Source organism: Tamandua tetradactyla, chromosome 5 (assembly GCF_023851605.1).
Source record: "Tamandua tetradactyla isolate mTamTet1 chromosome 5, mTamTet1.pri, whole genome shotgun sequence".
Lineage (NCBI taxonomy): Eukaryota > Metazoa > Chordata > Mammalia > Pilosa > Myrmecophagidae > Tamandua > Tamandua tetradactyla.
This window is the reverse complement of record NC_135331.1, coordinates 67,219,492-67,245,309: the sequence shown is the minus strand read 5'-3', so window position 1 is coordinate 67,245,309 and position 25,818 is coordinate 67,219,492. Positions and strand designations below refer to the sequence as shown.

General features: G+C 35.5%; 1 protein-coding gene across 2 annotated transcripts in view; it reads right to left on the bottom strand.

The window, feature by feature from the left end:
- SEC62 (SEC62 preprotein translocation factor) overlaps positions 1-25,818 on the bottom strand; it is a 35,137-nt gene that overhangs the window by 1,466 nt on the left and 7,853 nt on the right. For both annotated transcript variants that reach the window (XM_077160995.1, XM_077160996.1), the window contains exons 2-7: positions 22,066-22,174; positions 14,984-15,089; positions 10,777-10,981; positions 9,424-9,516; positions 6,660-6,720; positions 848-967 (exon numbers count right to left, since the gene is read on the bottom strand). In XM_077160995.1, coding sequence (XP_077017110.1) covers positions 848-967; positions 6,660-6,720; positions 9,424-9,516; positions 10,777-10,981; positions 14,984-15,089; positions 22,066-22,174 — 694 coding nt within the window. The remainder of the gene's footprint in view (positions 1-847; positions 968-6,659; positions 6,721-9,423; positions 9,517-10,776; positions 10,982-14,983; positions 15,090-22,065; positions 22,175-25,818) is intronic.

Genomic DNA, 25,818 nt, shown 5'->3' with positions numbered 1-25,818 from the left:
TACTTGTCAAAAAATTACCCTTACACTAATAATTTTTTTTAATTAACTTGCGTGAATGAAGGAGATATTCTAAATGGCTCTTGTACACTATACTAAAATTTTTGGTAGCAGAATACAGAAAAGACAATGTTTCAAATTATGATTTAAGAATAATCTCCATCAAATTTATTTATTTTGTTTTTTTTTTTACATTGTCTTTTAGCTATGAAAGAAATTAATCCTTTAGAAAGGTAAGAAAACATTCACTTATGTTTCCTGGTTTGAGTTTTAAAAAACAATTAACTCCCTAATCAATCTAGAATTTATGTTGATACATGGGCACAAATTATTGATTTTTACTCCAAATGGCAAATCAATTGTTCAGAAGCATTTTTGAATACATATATACATAGCATTTAAGTATTTAATACAAGTTTACTGGCCTGATGTCAAAATGTAAAAATATTTCACCAAAACTACCATATCTAATAAGTAACCAATCACTGTAAAAAATATTCAGGGTTGCCTAAAGTGAGAACTTCTATAAAAGCAACACAGCCAGTTTTTAAGTCCTCATCATAAATGAAAATTCTGAAGTACATCTATATGCATTAGATTAGTATAAATCAGATCCTTTTCCCTCAGATTTGGTCAAACAGAATCAAGCTCATGTACGCCTTCAGTATAGGTCAGTTTTGGAATTTGATCAAAACAGTAGGCCTCCATACTAAGCATAACTTCTTGATTTACCTACAATAATTTTGCTATCAAGTTTCACTGAAGTTTCAGATTACAATCTGAATTTAGAAATTCCAAACTGCTCAATACCTACCTTTCTGAGGTCAACTTTACCAATAACAATACTTACCAACAGCAAGGAGGAGAATGCTGGCTACAAAACAGCCTGCGCCAACACTGAGGTAATAAACACCTACTCTCATTTCTGCTGGCCAAAGTGGGAAAAGGGTTGCTGCTATCACTGCAATCACTGGAACAAGAAGTGAGAAAGTTACATAGATAACAATGTTTTACTTAGATTGAATCTTAATAAAATTGCTATTTTATAGGTTAAAAATGGTCAATTAGCAGTTGCGGTAGATTCAGTTGTCAACTTGGTCAGGTGAAGGCATCTAGTTTTGTTGCTGCAGACATGAGCCAATAGTACTCATTTGTTGCTAATTACATCTGCAGTCCGCGAGGAGGCGTGCCTGCTGAAATGAATGACATTTGACTTAACTGGCTGGTGCTTAAATGAGAGAGCGCAACATAGCACAGCCTAAGCAGCTCAGCATACCTCTTCTCAGCACTCACAGCTCAGCCCATGGAGATGCAGAGAGAAATCACCTCGGCGGGGGGTGGGGGGGAGTCGCTGGAACCCAGAGGCCTGGAGAGAAGGCCAGCAGAGACCATCCTGTGCCTTCCCACATAAGAAAGAACCTCAGTGGGAAGTTAGCTGCCTTTTCTCTGAAGAACCAACAAAATAAATCCCCTTTTATTAAAAGCCAATCCGTCTCTGGTGTGTTGCATTCCGGCAGCTAGCAAACTAGAACAGCAGTGTTTTACAGTTCAACCTAATATTTTAAGTACAGTTCTTAAATTAGGTTAGGGTTTTGTGTTATAAACTACATATAGTTAGGAAAAAATGCTAGAGATCAGGATTCAAATTCTAGCTTAATCTTCAAGACACAGTTATCGGAGGTAGCTTCCTAAACTTTACACCCAAAGCACAAGCAACAAGAGAAAAAATAGATAAATGGGAACTCAAAATCAAATACTTCTGCACTTCAAAAGACTTCGTCAAAAAGGTGAAAAGACAGCCAACAAAATGGGAGAAAACATTCGGAAATCATGTATTAGAGAAAGGTTTGATTCCTGTATATACAAAGAAATCATACAACTCAAACAACAAAAGAACAAACAACCCAATTATAAAATGGGCTAAAGATATGAATAGGTTTTCTGGAGAGCAAATACAGACAGTTCAAAAGTACATGAAGAGATGCTCATTTTCACTGGCTATAAGAGAAATGCAGATCAAGACTGCAATGAGATACCACTACAAGAAAGGCTGCTATTAAACAAATAGGAAACTATAAATGTTGGAGAGGATGTGGAGAAACTGGGACATTTATGTACTGCTGGTGGGAATGTATAATGGTGCAACCACTACGGAAGACTGTTTGGCGGTTCTTTAGGAAACTAAATATCAAGTTGCCCTATGACCGAGCCCTACTTGTATATACCCAAAAGAGCTGAAAGCAACGACACAGACAGACATTTGCACACCAATGTTCATAGTAGCATTATTCACAATCGCCAAAAGATGGAAACAAACCAAATGCCCATCAACAGATGAGTGGATCAACACAATGTGGTATATACATACTGTGGTAGTTAGATTCGGTTGTCAACTTGGCTAGGTGAAGGTGCCTAGTTCTATTGCTGTGGACATGAGCCAATGATACATGAACCTCATCTGTTGCTCATTACATCTGCAGTCGGCTGAATGATGTTTGATTTAATTGGCTGGTGCTTAAATGAGAGAGCTCAACGTAGCACAGCCCAAGTAGCTCAGCATACCTCATCTCAGCACTTGCAGCTCAGCCCAGGACTTCTGAGATACAGAAAGAAATCACCCTGAGGAAAGTTGTTGTAACCCAAAGGCCTGGAGAGAAGGCCAGCAGAGACCACCCTGTGTCTTCCCACGTAAGAAAGAATCTCAGTTGAAAGTTAGCTGCCTTTCCTCTGAAGAACTAATGAAATAAATCCCCTTTAATTAAAAGCCAATCGGTCTCTGGTGTGGTGCATTCCAGCAGCTAGCAAACTAGAACAAATACTATGGAATATTATACAGCAGTAAGACAAAATGACGTCCTGAAGCACTTGACAAGATGGATGAGCCCTGAGGACATAATGCTGAACGAAGCCAGACATAAAAGGATAGATACTGTATGATTCCACTTTTATAACCAGCATGAAGGTATAATCAGAGGCTTATAATACAGAATATAGGGGACTTAGAGTTACATAGAAGCTAGAGATGGGTGAACCATTAGCTAATGAGGTTGAACTCCAATGCAAAGGAATAGATAGGAGTGAAGGTGGTTCGCTAGTGGGTCTGTAAGTAATGTTACCATATTGAAATGAACAAGATTCAAATGGGTTGTACAGACCTTCATGACCAACTAATTAACACTAGAAATACCTATTAGTTCTTGCAAGAATTACTCCAAAGATTATGATTCTGGTATAGAGTGTTTAAATCCAGGGTACAGGGGGAAAACTGCTATTGCACATTATGAGCTATGTTCAAAAGAAAACCATCAGCACTACCACAGCAACAGCAGAAGTAAATAATGGGGGGAGGGACAAGAGTTAAGAGGAGGGTTAGATTTCCTATTTGGCAAGCATATGTTATAAATTTTTCTTTCTCTTGAGAACAATGAAATTATCTAAAATTGAGAATGTTAATGGACTGTGGACTTTGGGCTCTCTACGTGATGCCCGATGAATGCAGGTGACTGAAGGATGCACTGACTGAGAAGTAGATTGGTGGACGATGGTGTATACTTATGAATGAAGGTTGCGCTGCTACAAAAAGGAACAAAATCGTGAGGCATGCAATGATGTGAATGAACATGTGGGACATTTGGTGAGGGAAAATAAGACAGAAACAAAAGAACAACAGTATGGTCACCTTTAGAAATGCTGATAAGAAAACGGGCCTAGATTTTAAGTTTTTAGAGCAGACACAATAAATTCAGAGTGGCGATTATTATTTCTAGATATCGAGAGGCTGTTTAAGAAGGAAGCCGATCAAGGTTGGGGTTAAAGTAATTCAGAACACAGGGGTAAGGAAGATAGTGTGTTTATTTTAGAACCACATATACTCTTTGAGAACAATGGAAGAAAGGTTTAATTGGTCTGGAACTGAAATGTTCTAAAGTGCATAATTTAATTCAACTTATCTGTATAGCTCATATGAACAACTGAAACACAGGGAACCCAGAATAAGAAAGCAGTCCTTTTAGATTATTGTAATACCTGGGTCCATCCTAGAGTATATTAAGCAGATAATCAAAAAGTATTGGCAAAGTCCTCTGAGGAAGTGAGAAAAATATGGAACTATTAAACCTTACCATCAGAGAATCCCCTGATACTGTGTCACACTTTAGGGACATCCAAATCAATAGGCCATGCCCCTGATCAGGAGGCTTACTCCTGTGAAGCTTATGTAGGTAGCAGAAAAGCTTAGACTATCTATAAGCATGCCTAAGAGTTACTTCTGGAGGACCTGTTTTGTTGCTCAGGTGTGGCCTCAGTCTCTCTAGGCCCAACTCCGCAAGTGAAATTCATTTTCCTCCCCCCTACATGGGACATGACATCCAGGGGTCAAAGTCTCCCTGGCAACATGGGACATGACTCCCAGGGATGAATCCAGACCTGGCACCATGGGATCAACAATTCCATCCTGACCAACAGGGGGAATTGAAGTGTAACTAATAAAGTATCAGTGGCAGAGAGAGTTCAAATAAGAGTCGAGAGGCTACTCTGCAGGTTGCTCTTACACAAGCTTCACTTAGACTTTGCTACCTATCATAACTTGCCAACCCCCAACCAGGATCATTCCAGCCAATCCTAAAGAACATCTAGGGCAATATATAAGATTCCACAAGGGTTCCATGCACTAGATTAACTCTCCAGAAATCTATAACCTATAGATGGGTCCCTGGTCCAGATAAGTTCTGAAACCTAGCCCAGCCTCTCCAGAACATCAGATAGCTCCATCTCCCTACCCTGTATTAGTGACAGACCCTTCCAATACAAAAAATTTAGATGGCCACAGGCCACTCCCTAAAGAGAGGGACGGAAAGATCAAAGGCGATGGTGGAGTTATACAGAGAAGACAGGATTTAACAAATGAATATGAATGCTGAATCATTAAATTGATATCTCTTTAGTCTCTAGTATTTTGGAGCAGCTAGAAGTAAAAACCTAAAATTGTGAAATTGTAACCCATGTTAAACTCTGAAAACTGTTCTACAACAATGCTGTGCTTTGAAATTTATAGCTTTTTTTGTAAATATGCTATTTTTCACAGAAAAAGGAGGAAAAAAAGTCGATTGTGATAAAAAAATATTTAAGCCCTCTAGCCTCCTATATTCTGGAGCAGCTAGAAGGAAAAGTATGAGAGGACTGTATGATAGCCTGTGACAAACTCTGGGATATGTCCTGTAACTACTTGTTGAAAAGTACCTTGAAAACTATTGCCTTTTTTATTTCCTTGCTTTATATATATATGTTATACTATACAAAAAAAACAGTTAAAAAAATTCTAGCTTTTTCATTTATAAGCTGAGTAACTCTGGGAAAGTTATTTAACCCTTCTGAGGCCAAGTTAACTTTTATTTGATAAGTGTTTATTAAGTAGGTAATAAAAGTATCAGTTCCTAATTTTTTATGGTTGTTATGAAAATGAAATGAGACAACGCATGTGAAATAATAGCAAAGTAAAAAGTAAGTGATCAATAGATTAGCTATTTGAGTTGGCTGAGACATAGTTTCAACTCAAAGAGTTGTTTTTAATTCTGTGACATCATATTACTCAAGCGTGTTTAATTGATATTTTCTTCTGTTTGTTCAATCAGTCCCAACCAATATACTTTGTCCACTCTCAGATGGCAACTACTGTTTAGTTTCTTATCTATATTACCAGAGACTGCCTACATATAATTAAAACTAGCTACGAATGATTTTTTCTCTACATAAATGAACTCTTGCAACTTCCTTTTTTCATTTAATCTGTTCAAGATATCTTTTTTTTCAGTACATACTAATTCTTTAAAACCTGCCCAGCATTCCACTGTATGGTTGCACTGTAATCTTTTCCTACTCAGGGACTTTACAGTTTTACCTTATTACAGATAATACTGCAACAAACATCTCTGTGCAAGTACACTTACTATGTGATTACAGTATGGAATAAATTACTTGAAATGGAATTATTAGGTCAAAAGGCATAGACTTTTAAAATTTGGAAGCTATTTGTTAAATACCCTCCTTAAATATAGTCTACTGAGAGATCTGAATTCTTTCCAACCTATTTTATTGTAGACATTTTGTCAATGCATACTCTTGAATAGATACTTCATGCAAATGTATATGTATGAGAAGAGCCATCAGATAAATTCCTGGATGCATAATTGCTAGATCAAAGAGCAAATGCACTTAAAATTTGAAAGACATTGCCAAACTGCCCTCCATGAAACAAACAATGGATGTACCTATAAACTGTTGGTGAGTGTTTTTCCTAAGACTTTCATGAAGCCTGGTTATTATCAAACTTTGTAACCCTTTTAATCATTACTGTTTTAATTTGGATTTATTATAAGTAAGATTGGGTATCATTCATGATTATTTGTCATTGTATTTCTTTATCTCGGAACTACTTTTATCATTTTTCTACCAGGCTGTTAATCTCTCATTAAAGTTCTTTGCCTTAATGTATCAAATGTTTTCCTCAGTTTGTTATTTATCTCTTGACTTTATTTATGGGCAGAAACCATCACTAGTTTACATCAAATTTTCAAGACTTTCCTTTATGACTTCTGATTTTCTATTTTCTTTTCTAAATTTTAAAGACTGTATTTTAAAGTTATTTGCATCATCCTGTTACTTACCAAGAATTAATCCCATGACAAATGTTTTAAAGTGAACTGGGTCATAGATCCACACAAACACCTAGAAGAATCAGGAAACCTTAGTGTTTAAAAGTTCAAAGATCAAATTAGAAAGATAAACTTTAGTCCATATTTTGGATCTTCCAAACATGTTACTTCCAAGTTCTTAAAGTATAAGAACACCTTTCTAAAGTAAACAAATTTCTATGATATTTCCTTCAGTAGTAGTGGTTCTTTTGGTATCCATTGTTAGAAAATACAAAATGGTTAAAAGAATACTATAAACTCTGTAATACATTTATTAAGTAAATGTGCATAATGTTACAAGCACTTAAAAATTTGTTCATGCCCGCAAATCATTATTTATCCAGCCAAGACCAGCAACTGTCCACTTTTTTGTCTGAATGATGTAAACTGGCATGAGTAGAATGAGATTTGGTCTAAGAGTGCAGGTAACACATATTTCAGCAAGGTCATAACACGGATCTATTAGCTCTTAACTCTAACTTTTCTTTTCCCACTATTTAAGATAATACTTAGGAAACAGAGAGATTCTAGGACCACTTGCAATAATTTCATTTCATACTCACCCAACCTGAAGGTCTGTAGCTCATAAGCTGGAGTTCATGAGTGTAAGTAACAGTGCTGAATTGGTGGTATAATATGTAGTGAAAAGGGTTGTGCATGTCACTAGAAGGAAAGCTAGAGGATAAAACAAGGGACTGTATAACAAAGTCAACTCTGTTGCAGATGATGGTGGTTAACTATACAAATATAAGAATGTTCTTCTATTAATTAGAAGAAATGTATATCACAATTACAATGTCTTAATAGGGTGGTATAGGAGAAAAAATAAACCTAATGCAAATTATGGACTATAGCTACCAGTAATATCTTAATGTTCCTCCATCAATTGTAACAAAAGTACCAGACCAGAACTAAATATCTAAAACAAGGAGCTATAAGGGCATGGGGATTTTATTTTGGAGCTAATCAATTTCTAAAATTGACCATGGTGATGAAAGCACAGCTCTGTGATAATACTAAGAGCCACACTGCACACTTCAGAAGGATTGTATGATGTGTGGATGAAACTGTTTTCAAGGAAAAAAAACACTCAGGCTGCTATGATGGCAATAATCCAGAGTAAATTAAAAAAAAAAAAAGAATTAACTGAACCTTGTGACAGTTTTGTTTACCAGGAACCATCTCTTTGAAATGTGTTAAGCCAAGGAGGATTGTACCATGTCCGTTTGTCTAGACAGAAGTTTCATTTTTCCTTTAAATAAAAGCAATTATATGTATCTAATAGGTTGTATTTGCCTGGCTATGTAAAAGGATTTAATTTCTTTATCTCTTTGCAATCTCCTTAGCAGGTTGCCTGTGGTACATATTGCAGTCTGGTATAATGGTTATTCAACAATAAAACTCTTCTCTTTCTCTTAAAAAAAAAAAAGACCTACACAATGGGAGAAAATATTTGGAAACCATATATCTGATAAAGGATTAATATCCACTATAGCTAAAGAAATCCTTCAACTTAACACAAAAAGACAAACAACCCAACTTAAAAGGGGGCAAAAGAACTGAACAGACATCTCTCCAAAGAAGATATATAAATGGCCAGAAAGCACATGAGAAGATGTTCAACATTAGCCATCAGGGACATGCAAATCAAAACCACAATGAGATACCATTTCATAAACATTAGAATGGCTGCTATTAAAAAAACAAACCCAGAAATTAACAAATGTTAGAGAGGATGCAGAGAATTTAGGAACACTCATTCATCTGTTAGTGGAAATATAAAATGGTGCAGCTGTTTCTCATTCCGTAGCACTCGCCACATCAATACTGTAACATGTCAAGATGCTCATATTTTACTAGACAGTAAGAGCTACCAAGTGGAGAATTTTATTTATCATGCTATTCCTAGCATGTATAAAAATGTCTGGCCTACAGCTAATGGTTAATGTTTAAATGAAGGTATTTGAACTTTCATCTTATGAAAAAGCTGTGGTCTTTTATTACAGTGGTTCTTAAACAGGGGTTCATATCAGAATCATCTGAGGAAACTTCACACCCACACATATAAACACACACAAACCCAGATTCCACCCCAGAGATTGTCATTTCAGTATGCCTGGAATGAGCCTTTTCAGAGCACATGTTTTCTGAAAAGGCTTACCTGACTTTTAAACACATAACCCTAAGAACCTCAATTTTATTCATGCTAGTATTCTTAAGTACTAGCTATAGAAGTCTTGAAATTCACAACAATTCAAAGATCAGTACCTAACTTTTTCAATTGGTTAAGTGACTTAATTTAGCAGTCCTAACTTAAGGTTAAAAAGAAATCTCCAGTTACAAATAGGCTCAAGTAGTGTGTCTGACTATACGCGGTTCAAATAGCAGAGATTGGTAGGTATTCCTCATCAACCATTCTGCTTTTTTTTATTTTGATAGTAACAGAGGAATCTCTGTATTTTAGCTGGGCACATATAACTTCACTGATGTGAGAAATAAGTATCTTGTTTTAAGCCACTGCTGTTGTAGGTTTCCTATCTCTCATAGTTGTCTATTTCTAATTAATGCAGAATTTTATTTATTAAAAAAAGCCGTTAAAAAAGAGTAGCACTTGTATATTTAAGCGCATAGTTAGATGTATCTAAATTAATTTTATTTTCTTAGTGAAAGCATCAAACATAATCTTTAAATCTCCTATTGAAAACTGAATTTCTAATTCTAAGCTGGATACTCTCACCTCATTTCCATCCAGAAAAACTTGATCATCATGTGGTTCCAGCTTAAATTTTTTCTTAGTTTCCTTCTTTTTGGGAGTTCCTGGAGTTTCATCCTATGAAAACACAAGTTGAACAGAAGGTGTAGAATTAGGCTCAGGTGTCAACTTGGCCAAGTAATGGTGCCCAGGTGTTCTGATGCTGCTGACCTAAATCATCAGCATGTGAAATTCATCTATGCTTGATTACATCTGTGGTGGGCTATGGGAAGTGCCTTCTGCAATGAGAGGCTTAAAAGTAGAGGTCAGCAAAGCCCAGCACAACACAGCTCAAAGTCAGTTTAGACCTAGATGTTTGGATTTGCAGAAAGGGAAATTTGGGGAAAGGATTTGGGGAAAGCTGTTTGAACCCAGAAGCAGGGAGAGAAGCCCAGCAGATGTACCCATGTGCCTTTCCAAATTAGAAAATTTGTAACTAATAAGTCACTTTTATAAAAGCCAATCCACCTCAGGTGTGATGCATTCCAGCAAACTAAAACAGAAGGGAAAATACAACAAACAAACAATATGACATTCATACACTCAAAAATAAGTTTCACAATCTATGACACAGAAATTAAATCTCAACCATGCTTTTCATAGTAACCCTCAAGTAACTGTTACAAAATATTTCAAATGTGCTCATATGCCAACACTGCTTATATGCACGTGATTTTTCATTTTTACTTAATTTTAGTTGGACTCACCTTTTTTTAAATTAATCTATTTTTTAATTTATTATACATAACCACATACAAACACAAATATTCTTATCATATGATCATTCCATTCTTGTTATATAATCAATAACTCACACTATCATCACATAGTTGTATATTCATCATCATGATCATTTCTTAGAACATCTGCATCGATTCAGAAAAAGCAATAAAAAGAAAAAGAAAAAAATTCATACATACCATACCCCTTATCCCTCCCCTTCACCAATCACCAGCATTTCAATCTACTAAATTTATTTTAACATTTGTTCCCCCTATTACTTATTTATTTTTAATCCATATGTTTTACTCGTCTGTCAATAAGGTAGACAAAAGGAGAATCAGACACAAGGCTCTCACAACCACACAGTCACACTGTGACAGCCATATCATCATACAATTATCGTCAAGAAACATGGCCACCGGAGCACAGCTCCACATTTTCAGGCAGTTCCCTCCAGCCTCTCCATGACACATTAACTAAACAGGTGATATCTATTCAATGCATAAGACTAACCTCCAGAATAACCTCTTGACTCTGTTTGGAATCTCTCAGCCATCAATACCTTATTCTATCTCATTTAGTTCTTCCCCCTGTTGGTCAAGAAGATGAACTCACCTTTTTTGAGTCTTCCTTTTCACCATCTTTTTTTTTCTCTTTTTCCTTCTTTATTTTTTCATCTTTTATATTTTCCTTCTTGCTCTTTTTATCTTCTTCTTTTCCACTTTCAGTTTTTCCTTTCTCTTTTTCTTTCTTTATGTCTTTATCATATTTCATTTTCATTACTTTTAGTGCTCGGTGAAAGAACTGCTTCTTTAAAAGCCTAAGAAATAAGAAATATATGGACATTAAATTCCTTATCAATTATACAGATAACTGGAAAAATAGTGAGAGAAAATGAGAGCAAAGAAAGACACAATGGGGCAACTCAGAAGAGAAACTATAATTAGTAAACCCATGGAAAAACATTTAACCTCTACTAACAACAAAAAAAAAACTTCTTTCATTTCCCAAAGAGTGATCTGAAAACTACTGCTTTTTTCTTTCTTTGCTTTGAATATGTTATATTATACAATTTAAAAATTAAAAAAAAAAAGCCTAACCCATATAAAGCTGCAAAACCACCCTCTCTTCTGTTTTCTGTTAAGCTATCTATATAGTACTTATTTTCTAACTTCATGCGCTGGTTTGAAAGGATGTATAGACCCTAGAAAAGCCATGTTTTAATCAAAATCCCACTTAATAAAGGTAGAATACTCCCTATTCAATACTGTATGTTTGAAATTGTAATCAGATCATCTCCCTGGAGATGTGATTTAATTAAGAGTGGTTGTTAATCTGGATTAGATGATAACATGTCTCTACCCATTTGAGAGGGTCTTGAGAAGTTTCTGAAGTCCTATAAAAGAGGAAACATTTTGGAGAATGAGAGTGATTCAGAGAGAGCCAGAGAAGAATGACATAGCCACGAGAATCCACAAGCAGCAATCTTTGGAGATGAAGAAGGAAAACGCCTCCCAGGGAGCTTCAGGAGAAGCTTTCTCCAGGAAAGAAAGCTAGCAGATGATGTCTTGCTCACCATGTGCTCTTTCAGCTGAGAGAGAAACCATGACTGTGTTCACCATGTGTGTTCTCGGATGAGAGAGTGTGACCCAGAATTTCATCAGCCTTCTTGAACCAAAATATCTTTCCCTGGATACCTTTGATTGGACATTTCTATAGACTTGTTGTAATTGGGACATTATCTCGGCCTTAGAATTGTAAACTTGCAACTTATTAAATTCTCCTTTTTAAAAGCCATTCCATCTCTGGTATATTGCATTCCAGCAGCTAGCATACTAGAACACTTCATATGCAATTTACTTACCATTTCTGATGAATTTAGAAGTTCAGCTCTTCCAAAATCAAGTCAACCTTGTTGCTAGTTCCTCTCTATAATTTTATAACCCCATTCAAACTAGGTAACCCTTATTTTGTCACTTAAAAACCATACTTTCAAATCTGATATTCTAGTTTTAGAGCCCCTAACTTGTTTCTTCATTACTGCCTTGATAAACTTCAACTACCAAAACACAACCTGGAAGCCAGGTCTCATTTCCATGATCTATGCCTGCTAAGGTTAACTCATCTTTCTACTTAGCTCTCCATTGGTGCCTGCTCCAGCATATGCTATCTGTTAATGAGATGCTGCCTTCTTGCCCAGAGACCACTTATTTCTGGTCACTATATTGTGTTTTTTGTAGCCTGTGTTCCACCTGCCTTGCTGGGCTTTTTTCTGCTGCCCCTTCAGGTCCATCCTGTGAGCATCTCCACAAAACTTAATTTCTAGGTCTCTCCATCTGACCCCATTTTACCAGTGCAGAACTATTAACATACAATCAAGCAACTGTCCAAACTGCCCCAAAAGACTATACCATAAATATTTGCTACAAGTACATATACATATATAAAGAAACAAAAATCTGAAAAGAGACCTTAATTATTAACTACGTGTGAGTAAGAAGTGGATTTAAGAGTAGTGGTGGGATGTGTAAATACAAAAGGATTTAAAATTCTTCACACTATTTCAGAATGCTTTGAAAAAAAATTTTTATAATAGACATACATTCTAATTAGTTTTTTTTTTTCCCTTGTACTTTTGTAATCTCCAGATTTTTATTTAGGATTATTTATTACCACTGCAATATGAAAACAAAAATACTCTCTGTTCATCATAGATGAAGTGAAAATCAACATTTCACACTATATTTCATACTATATACATATCTATATAAACAGTACTTGTGTACATACGAAAATACTTGGAATGTATATTCTCAAATGGTAATATGGCTCTCTACGAGATGACATCACTAGCAATTTGGATTTTCTCCGATATAATTTTCTACATTTTCAAAGTTTTCTCTAGTCTACTCTAGTGGCAAAAAGATTGTTTACCTTTCTGTTTTTATTAAATAAATGAATAATTTACAGAGTAAATCATGAAGAATTTCTTAGAGGGGAATACTCCTTTCCCCTAATGAGTAGATTGAGATACAGAAGGGTCAAGAACCAGGATGATCTGCTTTTGTCACCTCTCTTGCACAATGGCTCCACTCCCATGAGAAAGCAGACTATTACTATCAAGTCAAATTGATATTGAAAAAAATTTCACTTTCAAATAGACAGGTCCAAATAACCACTTCTACCTCTTAACTAGCTGTGTGATGCTAGATAAATTACTTAATTTTAGTTTATTTATTTCTAAAATGGGGTTAACTAATGGTATCTATCTCATAAGGGTTGTTTCTAGGATTAATGAGAAACATGTAAAGCTACTTAACATAGTGCCTAGCACATGAGTACTCAATAATTAACATAGTGCCTAGCACATAAGTACTCAATAACACAGGCACTATATTAAACAGCTTTCATTTGCCAAAATCTTCTGAATTTCATTTAAGAGTTATATAATTTAGACACAATTGCAGTTGATTTCATAAATCATTACACTATAGCATCATTGCATTTTGGTAGTAAGTAGAATCACTGGCTTACCCAGTGTTAAGTAAAGAATGTCTAGTTTGCCTCACTGTATGCCTATAAGAAGTAAGACTGGCATTATTTACAAGTAGTAATAAAATCAGAGCCCCCATTTATTTGATAGATTTAATATCCAAATAACAGTTTTGCCAACTGAATCTTTCATCAATTTTAATTTTTATCTACATTAAGAGCCTGGACTATATAGTACCAGACTGGTGGATTTAGTGCAGTAACTTTTCCGTTTACTAGATGTGACCTTGGGCAAGTTACCTAACTTCTATGAGCCCCAGTTTCTGCATTTGTAACCAACTCTTAATTTTTCTATCATACATAAAAATAATTTTATTTTGGGTGCATGGGTGGTTCAGTGGTAGACTGCTTGCCTGTCATGTGGGAGACCTGGGTTCGATTCTCAGACCATGCACCACCTACCAAAATAAGAAAATTTTATTTTGAGGCAGGCAAGGACTAGGCGGAAATCTGCACTTTAGAGTTAATTCTAATTATGCAAGTGCAGTAAATGAAAGGTAAAACAGACAGCACCACTATTAGCTCATCCCTACCGCAACAATGAAATGTTTCTGAAGGTCCGTTAGTGACTTTAGTCTTTGGCAACTAAGAACTTCATGAAATATGTGATAATTCTTTCACTTCAGAGCTTAAGACATCAGGTTGTGAAACAGTGGCTTTACGAGGGTTCTCTCAATCTCCAGAGGTCAGGGAGGTTAGGTTGATAAGATATGACTCAACTCCCTAATCATGTGGTTTGGTCTCTCTTGTGTGGCCAGTGCTCTACCCTAAGACTGCAGGTGTGGCTAGCCCCACTTGACCATCTGGTCCCAGGCTCTCCATGAATAAAAAACACACCCATCACAGGAAAGTCCAAGGAATAGATATTAGCCAGAACCTCTTCTGGAGGATAAATTCATTGCTATAGAGACACTGAAATATCTATATTTCATCTTGGAGTCCACAAGAAAAGACAAAGTAGATGTTGTTGATACCTTGATTTTATAGGGAGGTACTGCATTATCAATCACTAAACAAAGCAAATAGAGAAGGATGTCTCCCCTATGCAGCAGGGTGTAGGTACTAAAAAAACAGGGGCAGTGGGGTTATTAGGAATCTCTGCCAAAGTTTTAGGGAAAAGACACCCAACCATCTACTCTAGAAAATAACCTTTTGTTCACTGTAGGCACTGGTATATGATTTTTATTGCTGAACTTTCAATTTAGAATTCTGTCAGCCTGGCAAGTGTACAAATGTAACAGAAAACAAAAATATAAGAAATAAACATTACCTGTTGCAATAGTCAACGACAGACTCCCTGGTTGTAAATAAAGCTTCTTCTCCTTTCTTGGCCCTTGCCCACTTCGAATCCAAAAGGCAATCCACTGCTTTTGAAGCTAAAAGAAGAAAATCACTATTTTAAATTTAGTATACATGGGATGTCACATCTAATAAATTCAACTTTTTAAAGTAAATTTCAACTTTCTGTGGCAACAGAAAATAAAACTAAGCCCAATTTCATCTCACAAAGATAAAATTACTATGGCAAAAGTTTTTTAATGGAATGAGCTTATAAACAAAGTAGAAAACTAACAAACCTTTAGCCAGACTGATGAAAAATAAAAGAGAAAAAATCTAAGTAACTAAAATCAGAAAGGAAAGTGGTCCTATCACTAGTGACCTTCCAGAAATAAAAACAATTATAAAAGACTACTTTGCACAATTGTACACCAAATCAAGTAATCTAGAAGAAATGGGAAAAATATTAAAAATTAAATTACCTAAACTGATTCAAGAAGAAATAAAAAAACCTACTACAAGTACCAACACCTAGATTGAATCAATAATCAAAAAACTTTCCACCAAAGAAAACTCCAAGACCAGATGGCTTCATTGGTGAATTCCACCAAACATTTAAAGAAGAACAAACAACAATCTTTCACAAACTCTTCTGAAGAATTTAGGTGGGAATACTTCCTAATTCATAACATGAGGCCAGCATTACTCTGATACCAAAGCCAGGTAAAGATATCACAAGAATATTATAGACCAATTTCCATTACGAATATATAGAAACAAAAATCTTTAACAAAATTCTAGCAAACCAAATCCAACAGTATTATTAAAAAGATTATATACTATGACCAAGTGAAATTTACCCAGGAATACAAGGGTGGTTCAACACATGAAAATCAGTCAATGTAATACATTACCATAAATAGACTGAAGGGAAAACAAAAATGATTATTTCAACAGATGAAGAAAAAGCATTTGACAAATTCAGCACCCTTTTTTAATAACACTGAGAAATGTCGGAGTAGAAAGGAAGTTTCTCAACATAATAAAGGTTATTTATGAAAAATCCATAGCTAACATCATACTTAATGATGAAAGACTTAAAGCTTTCCCCCTAAGATCAGGAAAAATACAAGGATGCCACTTTCACCACCGCTGTTCAATATTGTATTAGAAGTTGTAGTCAGAACAATTAAGCAAGAAAAAGAAATAAAGACGACATCCAAATGGGAAAGAAGTAAAACTACCTCTGTTCGTAAATGACATGATCTCATATATAGAAAATCCAAAGGAATCCACAAGAAAACTATGAGAGCTAATAAATGAGTTCAGCAAAGTGGCAGCATACAAATTCAACATGCAAAAATCAACTGTTTGCCTTAAACACTAGCAATGAACAATCTGAAATGGAAATTAAGAAAACAATTCTATTTACAAAAGGATCTAAAAATACCTAGGAATACATTTAACAAGGCTATAAAAGACACTGTATACTGAAAACTATAAAATACTGTTTAAAGAAATTAAAGAAGACCTACATAAGTGGCGAGACATCCCATGCTCATGAATTGGAAGACTTAATAGTGTTAAGATGTCAATATTAGCCAAAGCCATATACAAATTCAATGCAATCCCTATCAAAATTCCAGCAGTATTTTTCGCAGAAATGAAAAAACCACTCCTCAAATTCATATGGAATTGCAAGGGGCCCAAAGAGCTTAAACAATTTTGAAAATGATGAATAAAAGTGGAGGACTCATACTTACCAATTTCAAATTGAACTACAAAGTTACAGTGATCAAAGCAATGTCTTGTTATTGGCATAAAGATGCACAGATATGTCAATGGAATAGAACCAAAAAGCCAGAAATAGACTCACCCACCTATGCCTAACTGATTTTTGACAAGGGTACCAAGTATATGCAATGGGGAGAGAATTGTCTCTTTAACAAATAGTACTGGGAAAATTGGATGTCCACGTGCAAAAGAATAAAGTTAGAACCCTACCTCATACCATATACGAAATCTCAAAATGGACCTAAATATAAGAGTTGAAACTACAAAACTCTTAGAAGATAACACAGGGGTAAATCTTCATGACCCAGGATTCAGCAGCAGATTATTAGATATGACATCAAAACCACATACAACAAAACATCAATTTGATTTCATAAGAATTCAAAACTTTCGTGCAAAGGAAACTATCAAGAAAGTTAAAAGACAACCTATAGAATGGGAGAATATAGTCGCAAACCATTTATCAGATAAGGGGTTTAATATCCAGAATATATAAAGAACTTTTACAATGCAACAATAAAAACACAACCCATCTTTTCAATAATTGGGCATGGAAGAACTGGATGTCAATAGCCAAAAGAATGAAAGAGGACCCCTCTCTTATACCCTATGCAAAAATTAACTCAAAGTGGCTCAGACATTTAAATATAAGAACTAGCACCATAAAGTTTCTAGAGGAAAATGCAGGGAAACATCTTCAAGACCTAGTAATAGAAGTAGTTTCCTAAACTTTACACCCAAAGCACAAGCAACAAAAGAAAAAATAAATAGACAGAAATAGATAAATGGGAACTCCTCAAAATAAAATGCTTCTGTACTTCAAAAGACGTTATCAAAAAGGTGAAGAAGGAGCCAACTCAATGGGAGAAAATATTTTGAAATCACATACTGGACAAAGGTTTGATTTCCCGTTTATACAAAGAAACATACAACAAAAGAACAACCCAATTATAAAATGGGCTAAAATTATGACTAGGCATTTTTCTGAAGAGCAAATACAGATGGCTCAAAGCACATGAAGAGATGCTCATTTTCACTGGATATAAGGGGAATGCAGATCAAGGCTACAATGAGATACCACCTCACACCTATAAGAATGGCTGCCATTAAACAAACAGGAAACTATAAATGTTGGAGTGGATGTGGATAAACTGAGACACTTATGCACTGTTGGTGGGAATGTATAATGATGCAGCCACTATGGAAGACTAGTCTTTAGGAAGCTAAATATCAAGCTGCCCTATGACTCAGCAATAGCACTACTTGGTATACACCCAGAAGAGCTGAAATCAATGACACAAACAGACATTTGCACACTGATGTTCATGCAGCGTTATTCACAATCACCAAAAGATGGAAACAAACCAAATGCCCATCATCAGACAAGTGGATCAACAAAATGTGGTATATGCATACGATGGAATGTTATGCAGCAGTAAGACAAAATGATGTTCTGAAGCACATGACAAGATGGATGAGTCTTGAGGACATAATGCTGAGTGAAATAAGGCAGACACAAAAGGATAGATACTGTATGATTCTACTTTCATGACCAGCATAAAGGTATAATCAGAGGCTTATAATACAGAATATATGGGACACAGAGTTACATAGAAGCTGGAGATGGGTGAAACATTAGCTAAGAAGGTTGAACTCCAATGTAAGGGAATAAACAGAAGTGAAGGTGTTTCTCTAGTGGGTCTGTAAGTAATATTACCATATGGAAGATGAACAAGATTGAAGAGGTTGTATAGACCTATGTGTCCCATTGATTAACATCAGAAATATGAGTTAGTTCTTGTAAGAATTACTCCAAAGATATGATATGTGTACAAAAAGTGTTTAAGTGCAGGATGCAGGAGGAAAACCGCTATTGCATACTATGGGCTATGTTCAAAAGGAAACATCAGCACTACCACAGCAACAGCAGAGGTAAAATAATGGGGGGAAGGACAAGAGTTAAGAGGAGGGTTAGATTTCCTACTTGGCAAGGGTGTGCTTACTGGTTTTCTGTCTCTTGGAAACAATGAAACTATCTAAAATTAAGAATGTTGATGGACTGAGGACTTTGGGCCCTCTACGTGTTGCCTGATGACTGCAGGTGGCTGAAGGATGCATGACAAAGAAGTAGAATGATGAATGATGGTGCATATTTATGAACAAAGGTTGTGCTGCTCCAAAAAGGAACAATGTCATGAGGCACACAATGATGTGAATAAGTATGTGGGACATTTGGTGAAACAAAATAAGTCAGAAACTTATTTATCTACCTGTCTAGCTCATTTGAACAACTGAAACACGGGAAGCCCAGATTAAGAAAGAGGTCCTTTAATCCTGTATAGGTTATTGCAATGCCTAGATACAACCTAGAGTATACTAAGCAGATAATCAAAAAGTATTAGCAAAGTCTCTTGAGGGATGGGAGATAGAATATGGAACTATTAAATCTTACCATCAGGGAATCCCCTGATACTGTGCCAAACTTTAGGGAACCCAAATCAATAGGCCATGCCCTCGATCAGGAGGCTTACTCGTGTGAAGCTTATGTAGGTAGAAGAGAGCTAAGACTACCTATAGGCATGCCTAAGAGTTACTTTTGGAGGACCTCTTTTGTTGCTCAGATGTGGCCTCAGTCTCCCTAAGCCCAACTCTGCAAGCGAAATCATTGCCCTACCCTCTATGTGGCACATGACATCCAAGGGTGAAAGTCTCCCTGGCAATGTGGGAGGGGACTCCTAGGGATGAATCCGGCCCTGGCACCATGGGATCAACAATTCCGTTCTGACCAACAGGGGAAAAAGAAGTATAACTAATAAAGTATCAGTGGCAGAGAGAGTTCAAATAGAGTCGAGAGGCTACTCTGGAGGTTTCTCTTACACAAGCTTCACTTAGACCTTGCTATGTATCATAACCTACCAAACCCCAACCAGGACCATTCCAGTCAATCCTAAAGAACATCTAGGGCAATACATATGATTCCACAAGGATCCCATGCACTAGAGTAACTTTTCAGAAACCTACAACCTCCAGATGGGTCCCTGGTCCAGATAAGTCCTAAAACCTAGAGGGCCCAGCCTCTCCAGAATATCAGATAATTCCATTTCCCTACCCCATATTAAGGCAGACCCTTTCAACATGAAAAGGTTAGAATGGCCATAGTCCAAACACCCCTAAAGAGAGGGATGGAAAGGTTATGGTGGAGTTATACAGTGAAGATGAGATTTAACAAATGAATATGAATGCTGAATCATTAAATTGATATCTCTTTTAGTCTCCAATATCTTAGAGCAGCTAGAAGTAATAACCTAAATTTATGGAATTGTAACCCATGTCAAACTCTGAAATATGTTCTACAATTGTGGTGCTGAGCTTTGAAATTTATAGTTTTTTTGTATATATATTATTTTTCACAGAAACAGAAGGAAAAGGTCGATTGTGATGATAAAAAATATTTAAGCTTTCTAGCCTCCTATATTCTGGAGCAGTTAGAACAGAAAATATGAGAGGATCGTATGGTAGCCCATGACAAACTCTGGGATCTGTCCTGTAATTACCTGTTGAAGAGTGCTTTGAAAACTATTGGTTTTTCCTTTCTTTGCTTTGTATATATATGTTATACTATACAATAAAAAAGTTAAAAAAAAATAACATCATATGTACATTAAAAAAAAAAAAAAGACAACCCAATTACAAAATGGGCAAAGGACCTGCATAGACATTTCTCCAGAGAAGATATACAAATGGCCAATAAGCATATGAAAAGATGCTCAATATCATTAGCCATTAGGGAAATGGAAATCAAAACCATTATGAGATCTCATTTCACACAAGATGGAAAATATCAAATATTAAAGAGGATGCTGTGAAACTGGAACTCTAATCCACTGTTGGTGGGAATGTAAATTTGTGCAGCTACTGTGGAAAACAATATGGCAGTTTCTCAGAAAGTTGACTACAGAATTATCATATGACCAGGCAACTTCACTTCTAGGTATATACCCAAAGAAAGTGAAAATAGAGCTTCAAACAGATACCTGTACACCAATATTTATAGCACCATTATTCACTGTAGCCAAAAGGTGTCTATCAACAAATGGACAGACAAAAGGTGATACATTAACACTTGACAGTGTTATTTGGCTATAAGAATGAAGTTATGTGCAATATGGAAGAACCCTGAAAACACTACACGCGGTGAAATAAGTGAGGCACATAAGAAGTAATATTATATGACAACACAAGAGATGACTGGAAATAGCAAATTCGCAGGGAAAGAAAGAAGATTAGAATTTACCTGGAGAGGGGAATAAGGATTGTGCCCAGAAAAACATAAAAAACAATGGAGAAATTAAGTCTGACATGATTTTGATAAATAGTTCCTCAAAACTTCAACTTGTGAAACATATTGAGAAATACATTTTTAAAGTGATGCTGGGAAATAAATGGCATTCAGAAATATTAAAGAAAGCAAGATAAACTAGTCTAGTGAGAGGAAATGCTCTAAACAGGAAAAAAATCAAAACATTTTAAAATAAGTATCACTCTTTCAACGAATCACAATCAAACACATGGTAAACAGAGGAAAAAAAACCACTTCTCCCCGCAATAGTAATGAAAATTTTGTTACCACATTTTACAGTAACCCATAAAGAATAAGTTCTGTGGACAATCTACTGCTGTTGCTAGAGGTAACTAAATATATTAGATCTGAAGAGACTGTTAAGTCTATTTTTCTCTAACATTTTAACGAATATCAAAATTATTAAAAATTACACTAAAGAAAGAGAAAATAAAGGAATTTCTTCTGTTTAATGGGGATTCAACTTTAATGATGAGATGACAAATTCAACACTGTTTATAAGCTATGGAACTCTATTACTGATGACTTCAGCTCATATAATAAAGTTGTCTGGACAATATTAAGAACCAAAGCTCCTAAAATGGTTCCAACAGCATTGTTTCACACTGAGTTCTACTTACACCTGATAAAAAGACTAACTTTAGGTACATACTATCTGAACACAAGGCAGGATTCACAATATTAAAAATAAAATCTATTTTTAAAATTGCCAACAAATATTAGTTATTAGAAAGAACTTTATATTTATATATATATATGTATTTTTTAAATAGACGTTTTCAATCATAATAGGAAAGAATAGGGTAATGACCTCAATATGCCCATTACTCAGCTTCATCAATCACAAAGAGCACTTTAAAAAGGCTTATAAATCTTCTTAAGATATGTACACTAAAATGATTTTACTGCTATAATCCTACCAATAAAATAATCAACACGATGACCCATCATATTGGTGGACTTTGTTGGACAGTTGAATCGAAGATACTTGGCTACAGCCTTTTCTTCTTTAGATGGTTCACCAACTTCCTGCAAAGTAAGAATATAGATTTAATGTAATTTTTAAATTAAGAAATCCAAGCACTTGAGAATAATATTATAGACTGTTCTGTAAAACAGATCTATAAAGGCCTAAGTAGAATATAGGCCTTACTTTCAAGCTTTCTCTGGAGCAGGTCTGGAAACAAATACAAAGGACCGAAGGCAGATTTTTTATATCACAATTTTTTTCAAGCAAAAGTTGATAGGGTTGCAGCCTTGCCTATCTCCTGGCCTCAGTTATAAGGCATTTATCTTGAATTATGCCAGTGTAACTAATTAGTTATCTCTTCTACATTGTAACTTTTCCCATCACAGTTTTGCTATATCGAGGGTTGGCAGAAGAAATTAAATGGGAATTTTGGAGGAGTTTTATGGAAGCCACAGATGACAAGTAAAGGCCAGTTGATGACACAAAGCTAGAAATGCACAGGACTGTAGAAAAAAAAGCATTCCAGTAACTCTGGCATCATATGAGAAAAGACTAAGTTCTTACATGATTCCCTAAAAGAAAATGAAGGTGAAGGGACTACCCCTACAGATTATCAGGCCAGCAAAGGCTGGCTTGAAAATTTTTAAAAATTTTTTATCATCACAAGTGACCTTTTTTCTCTTTTTTTGTGAAAATTCACATACATACAAAAAAGCAATAAGTTTCAAAGCACAGCATCACTATTAGTTGTAGAACACATTTCAGAGTCTGACATGGGTTACAATTCCACAGTTTTAGGTTTTTACTTCTAGCTGCTCTAAGATACTGGAGACAGAAGAGATAATCAATTTAATTTTTAAAAAAGATTTAGCCTGAATGGGCCACGGTGGCTAAGCAGGCAGAATTCTCACCTGCCATGCTAGAAACCTGGGTTTGATTTCCGGAGCCTGCCCATGAGAAAAAAAAAAAAGGATTTAGCCTACGCAATATAAAAGTAACAGGAGAGGGAATGTCTGCTGATCAAGAGGCAGCTAAGCAATTTCCTGAAACCCTGAAAAAAAATTTTATGTGTATTTTCCAGATCTTGGGGGTGCTGTGCCTCTAACCCCCATGATGTGGCAGGGATAACTGTACTTCATGTACAAGTTCACTCTACTCTTGCCTGGTCTCCTTATAAACCACAAAGCAATAATTTAAATGAAAAGAGACTGCCAATGAGTGTCTGAATGTCAAGTTAAGTAGGAGCAGGTGCCACAGAAGTTAAATAACAACAGTCAAAGCATGACATTCTTACTAATGGAAAACAGACATAGGAGTTCTCAAATTAACCAAAGACAGCTACCCCAATGTGGTAACCATAAGAACTAGAATCTTATATGCTGAAGATTTTTATTCCCTTTTCTTTCCCCTTGTGTTTGCAGATCCCAAATACTGTGATACTCCTTCCTCACCTTGCTCTTGCTTTTTCCCCCCCGAGAGGTTATATGGCAAAAATTTTAAATGCAATATGCAGAGATATTATAATCCATCTGAAGAACTGATTAGTGACATACAGTATTTTTAGAATCTCTTTATCACTTGCCATCTTCCTTCTTTTCTTTACCTTCATTTATTCTTTCATTCTGAACTTCTTTAACCTGACAATTCCTGCTGTATACTTATTGTCCTCACCTACGTACTGAAGAAAATGAAATCCTCTGTATACATACACTTTCAGAAGTTGTCATATTGCTGTAAGCTATTGAAACAAAAATACTGTTTTTAATTAGATGTTTTAGAACAATACATAGTAGAGCACTCAAAAACACTTCCTATAATGATCTAAATGTGAATGATTTCAGGAAGGCCTGTTTCTTTAAAAAAATAAAGTGCCAAATAATAGTAAAAGATGATTCACCAAGAATCTAGTAAGTATGTTGGGAAGAATTAACAATAAAGAAGACAGTTATGCTTCAAACAAGACATTCTAGTTACTCAAAATAGAAAAAATAATCTACGTAATTTATCAGTCTTTCTCACCATTCCCTGAATTTAATGATTAAAAAAGGGATAACACATTTCTAAACAAGATGAAATAAGCAATTGAGAGCTTTACTTCTTAGCACGTCTACTTTGTTGGGAAGATTATAGTTGTATAAGTCCCAGCAGAACTGTCAACTGTTACATAAGTATAGATCCCAGTGCAAACAAAGCATCACGTTTGTTACATTCCTTTACCTTCTTTTATCCAATTAATATTGGGGACAAATTAGAGACACAGCAGTCTTCTACCAAGAATCAAGTCTTGAAAAAGTAGTTTTAATACCTTTCCTTGTAAGATATATATGTATAGGGATAGAGGGTGGAGCTGGAAATTGCTAATCAGAAGTACATCCTATGGAATGAAAATGGAGTGTGGTTCTAACTGCCTGTATTTCATTTAACGCATTCAACACTACCAAGAGGAAAGCCTCTTCCTCTGTGGATTAGAAAGCAAGCGGAAAATAGCCTTTCACATAGACTGCGTAGCTTGTGCTCCCAAAATATGGAATGGGGGACTTCTTAAGGTTGCTTCAAGGGTCTCCTTCCCCCATTCAGGTTTAGTTTATTTATGTTGTCTTAAATATAAGTTAATCTTTTTCTTGTACACTGCAACCCCCCCTTCAATTATATTCTGCCTTATGGATAAGGATCATATTTACATTGTTAATTCAGTGGTCCCTATATTGCTTTTAAGCTTGAAATAACACAGGGAAAAAAAGGAATTTAATCACAGTGGGAATTTAATCACAGTGAGGGAAAGGGGTAAAGAGGACTCTAAGAATTTACAGTGTTTCCATCTCATCTAATATATCCCCAAATGAAGAGTTCTTAATTTCATAAAAACATAGAATTCAAAAATTAGGTCTTAAATTTTAAGTGCCACCTTGAGTGCCCCATAATATCGAAGCATTTGATTTCCCTAAACAGAAGATTCCTCTCTCCTCTGAGCCTATAGATATTTAAATGTCCTATACCATACTTAGATATTTGCATTTTGCACTGAATTAGAAAATCTTGGTTCCAACACTTCCAGTGCCAGAAAACTCAAAGGCTACTCCTGCGAGACAATTCTTAGTATTGAGAAATCTTCTTTATATTGAGTTGAAACATGTCTCCTTATAACCTTCAAACAATGGCTCTAATTCTGTTCTCTGAAACACAAAAGTAAATTTAGTTCCTCTTCCAAACTCAAACCCTCAAAATACTTCAAGATAGCCTCTTCCCCCAATTTTGTTTTTCTACAGTAGGCTAATTTTCAGGTCCCATATAATTTCCTAATGACATGGTTTTCCAGTCCTTCAACATTCTGGAGATGTTCCTTTGGGTACTCTGTTAAGCATCTTTTAAATAATGGTACCTGGACCTGGATATCAAATACAGATATCATAAAGTCCCTCCCTTGATCTAGCCAATATGCACATTTATAAATGCAGTCTATAAGCATTTTTTTACACCACTGATTCTGCTGTCAGCATTTTTTCTTGTAAAATTCCTAACACTAAGATATATTGTTTTCTGTTACAATCAATTTCAATCTGTACCCCACAGTAAATACTTTCTTTTTTCCTGAATACCCTCAAAAAATAAAGATGAAAACCAAAGCCTGGCCTGATAGGGGAGTTCTCATTAGAAATCTCATCTTGCATATCTCCTCAAACTCAGATATATTTAGTATCTTCTA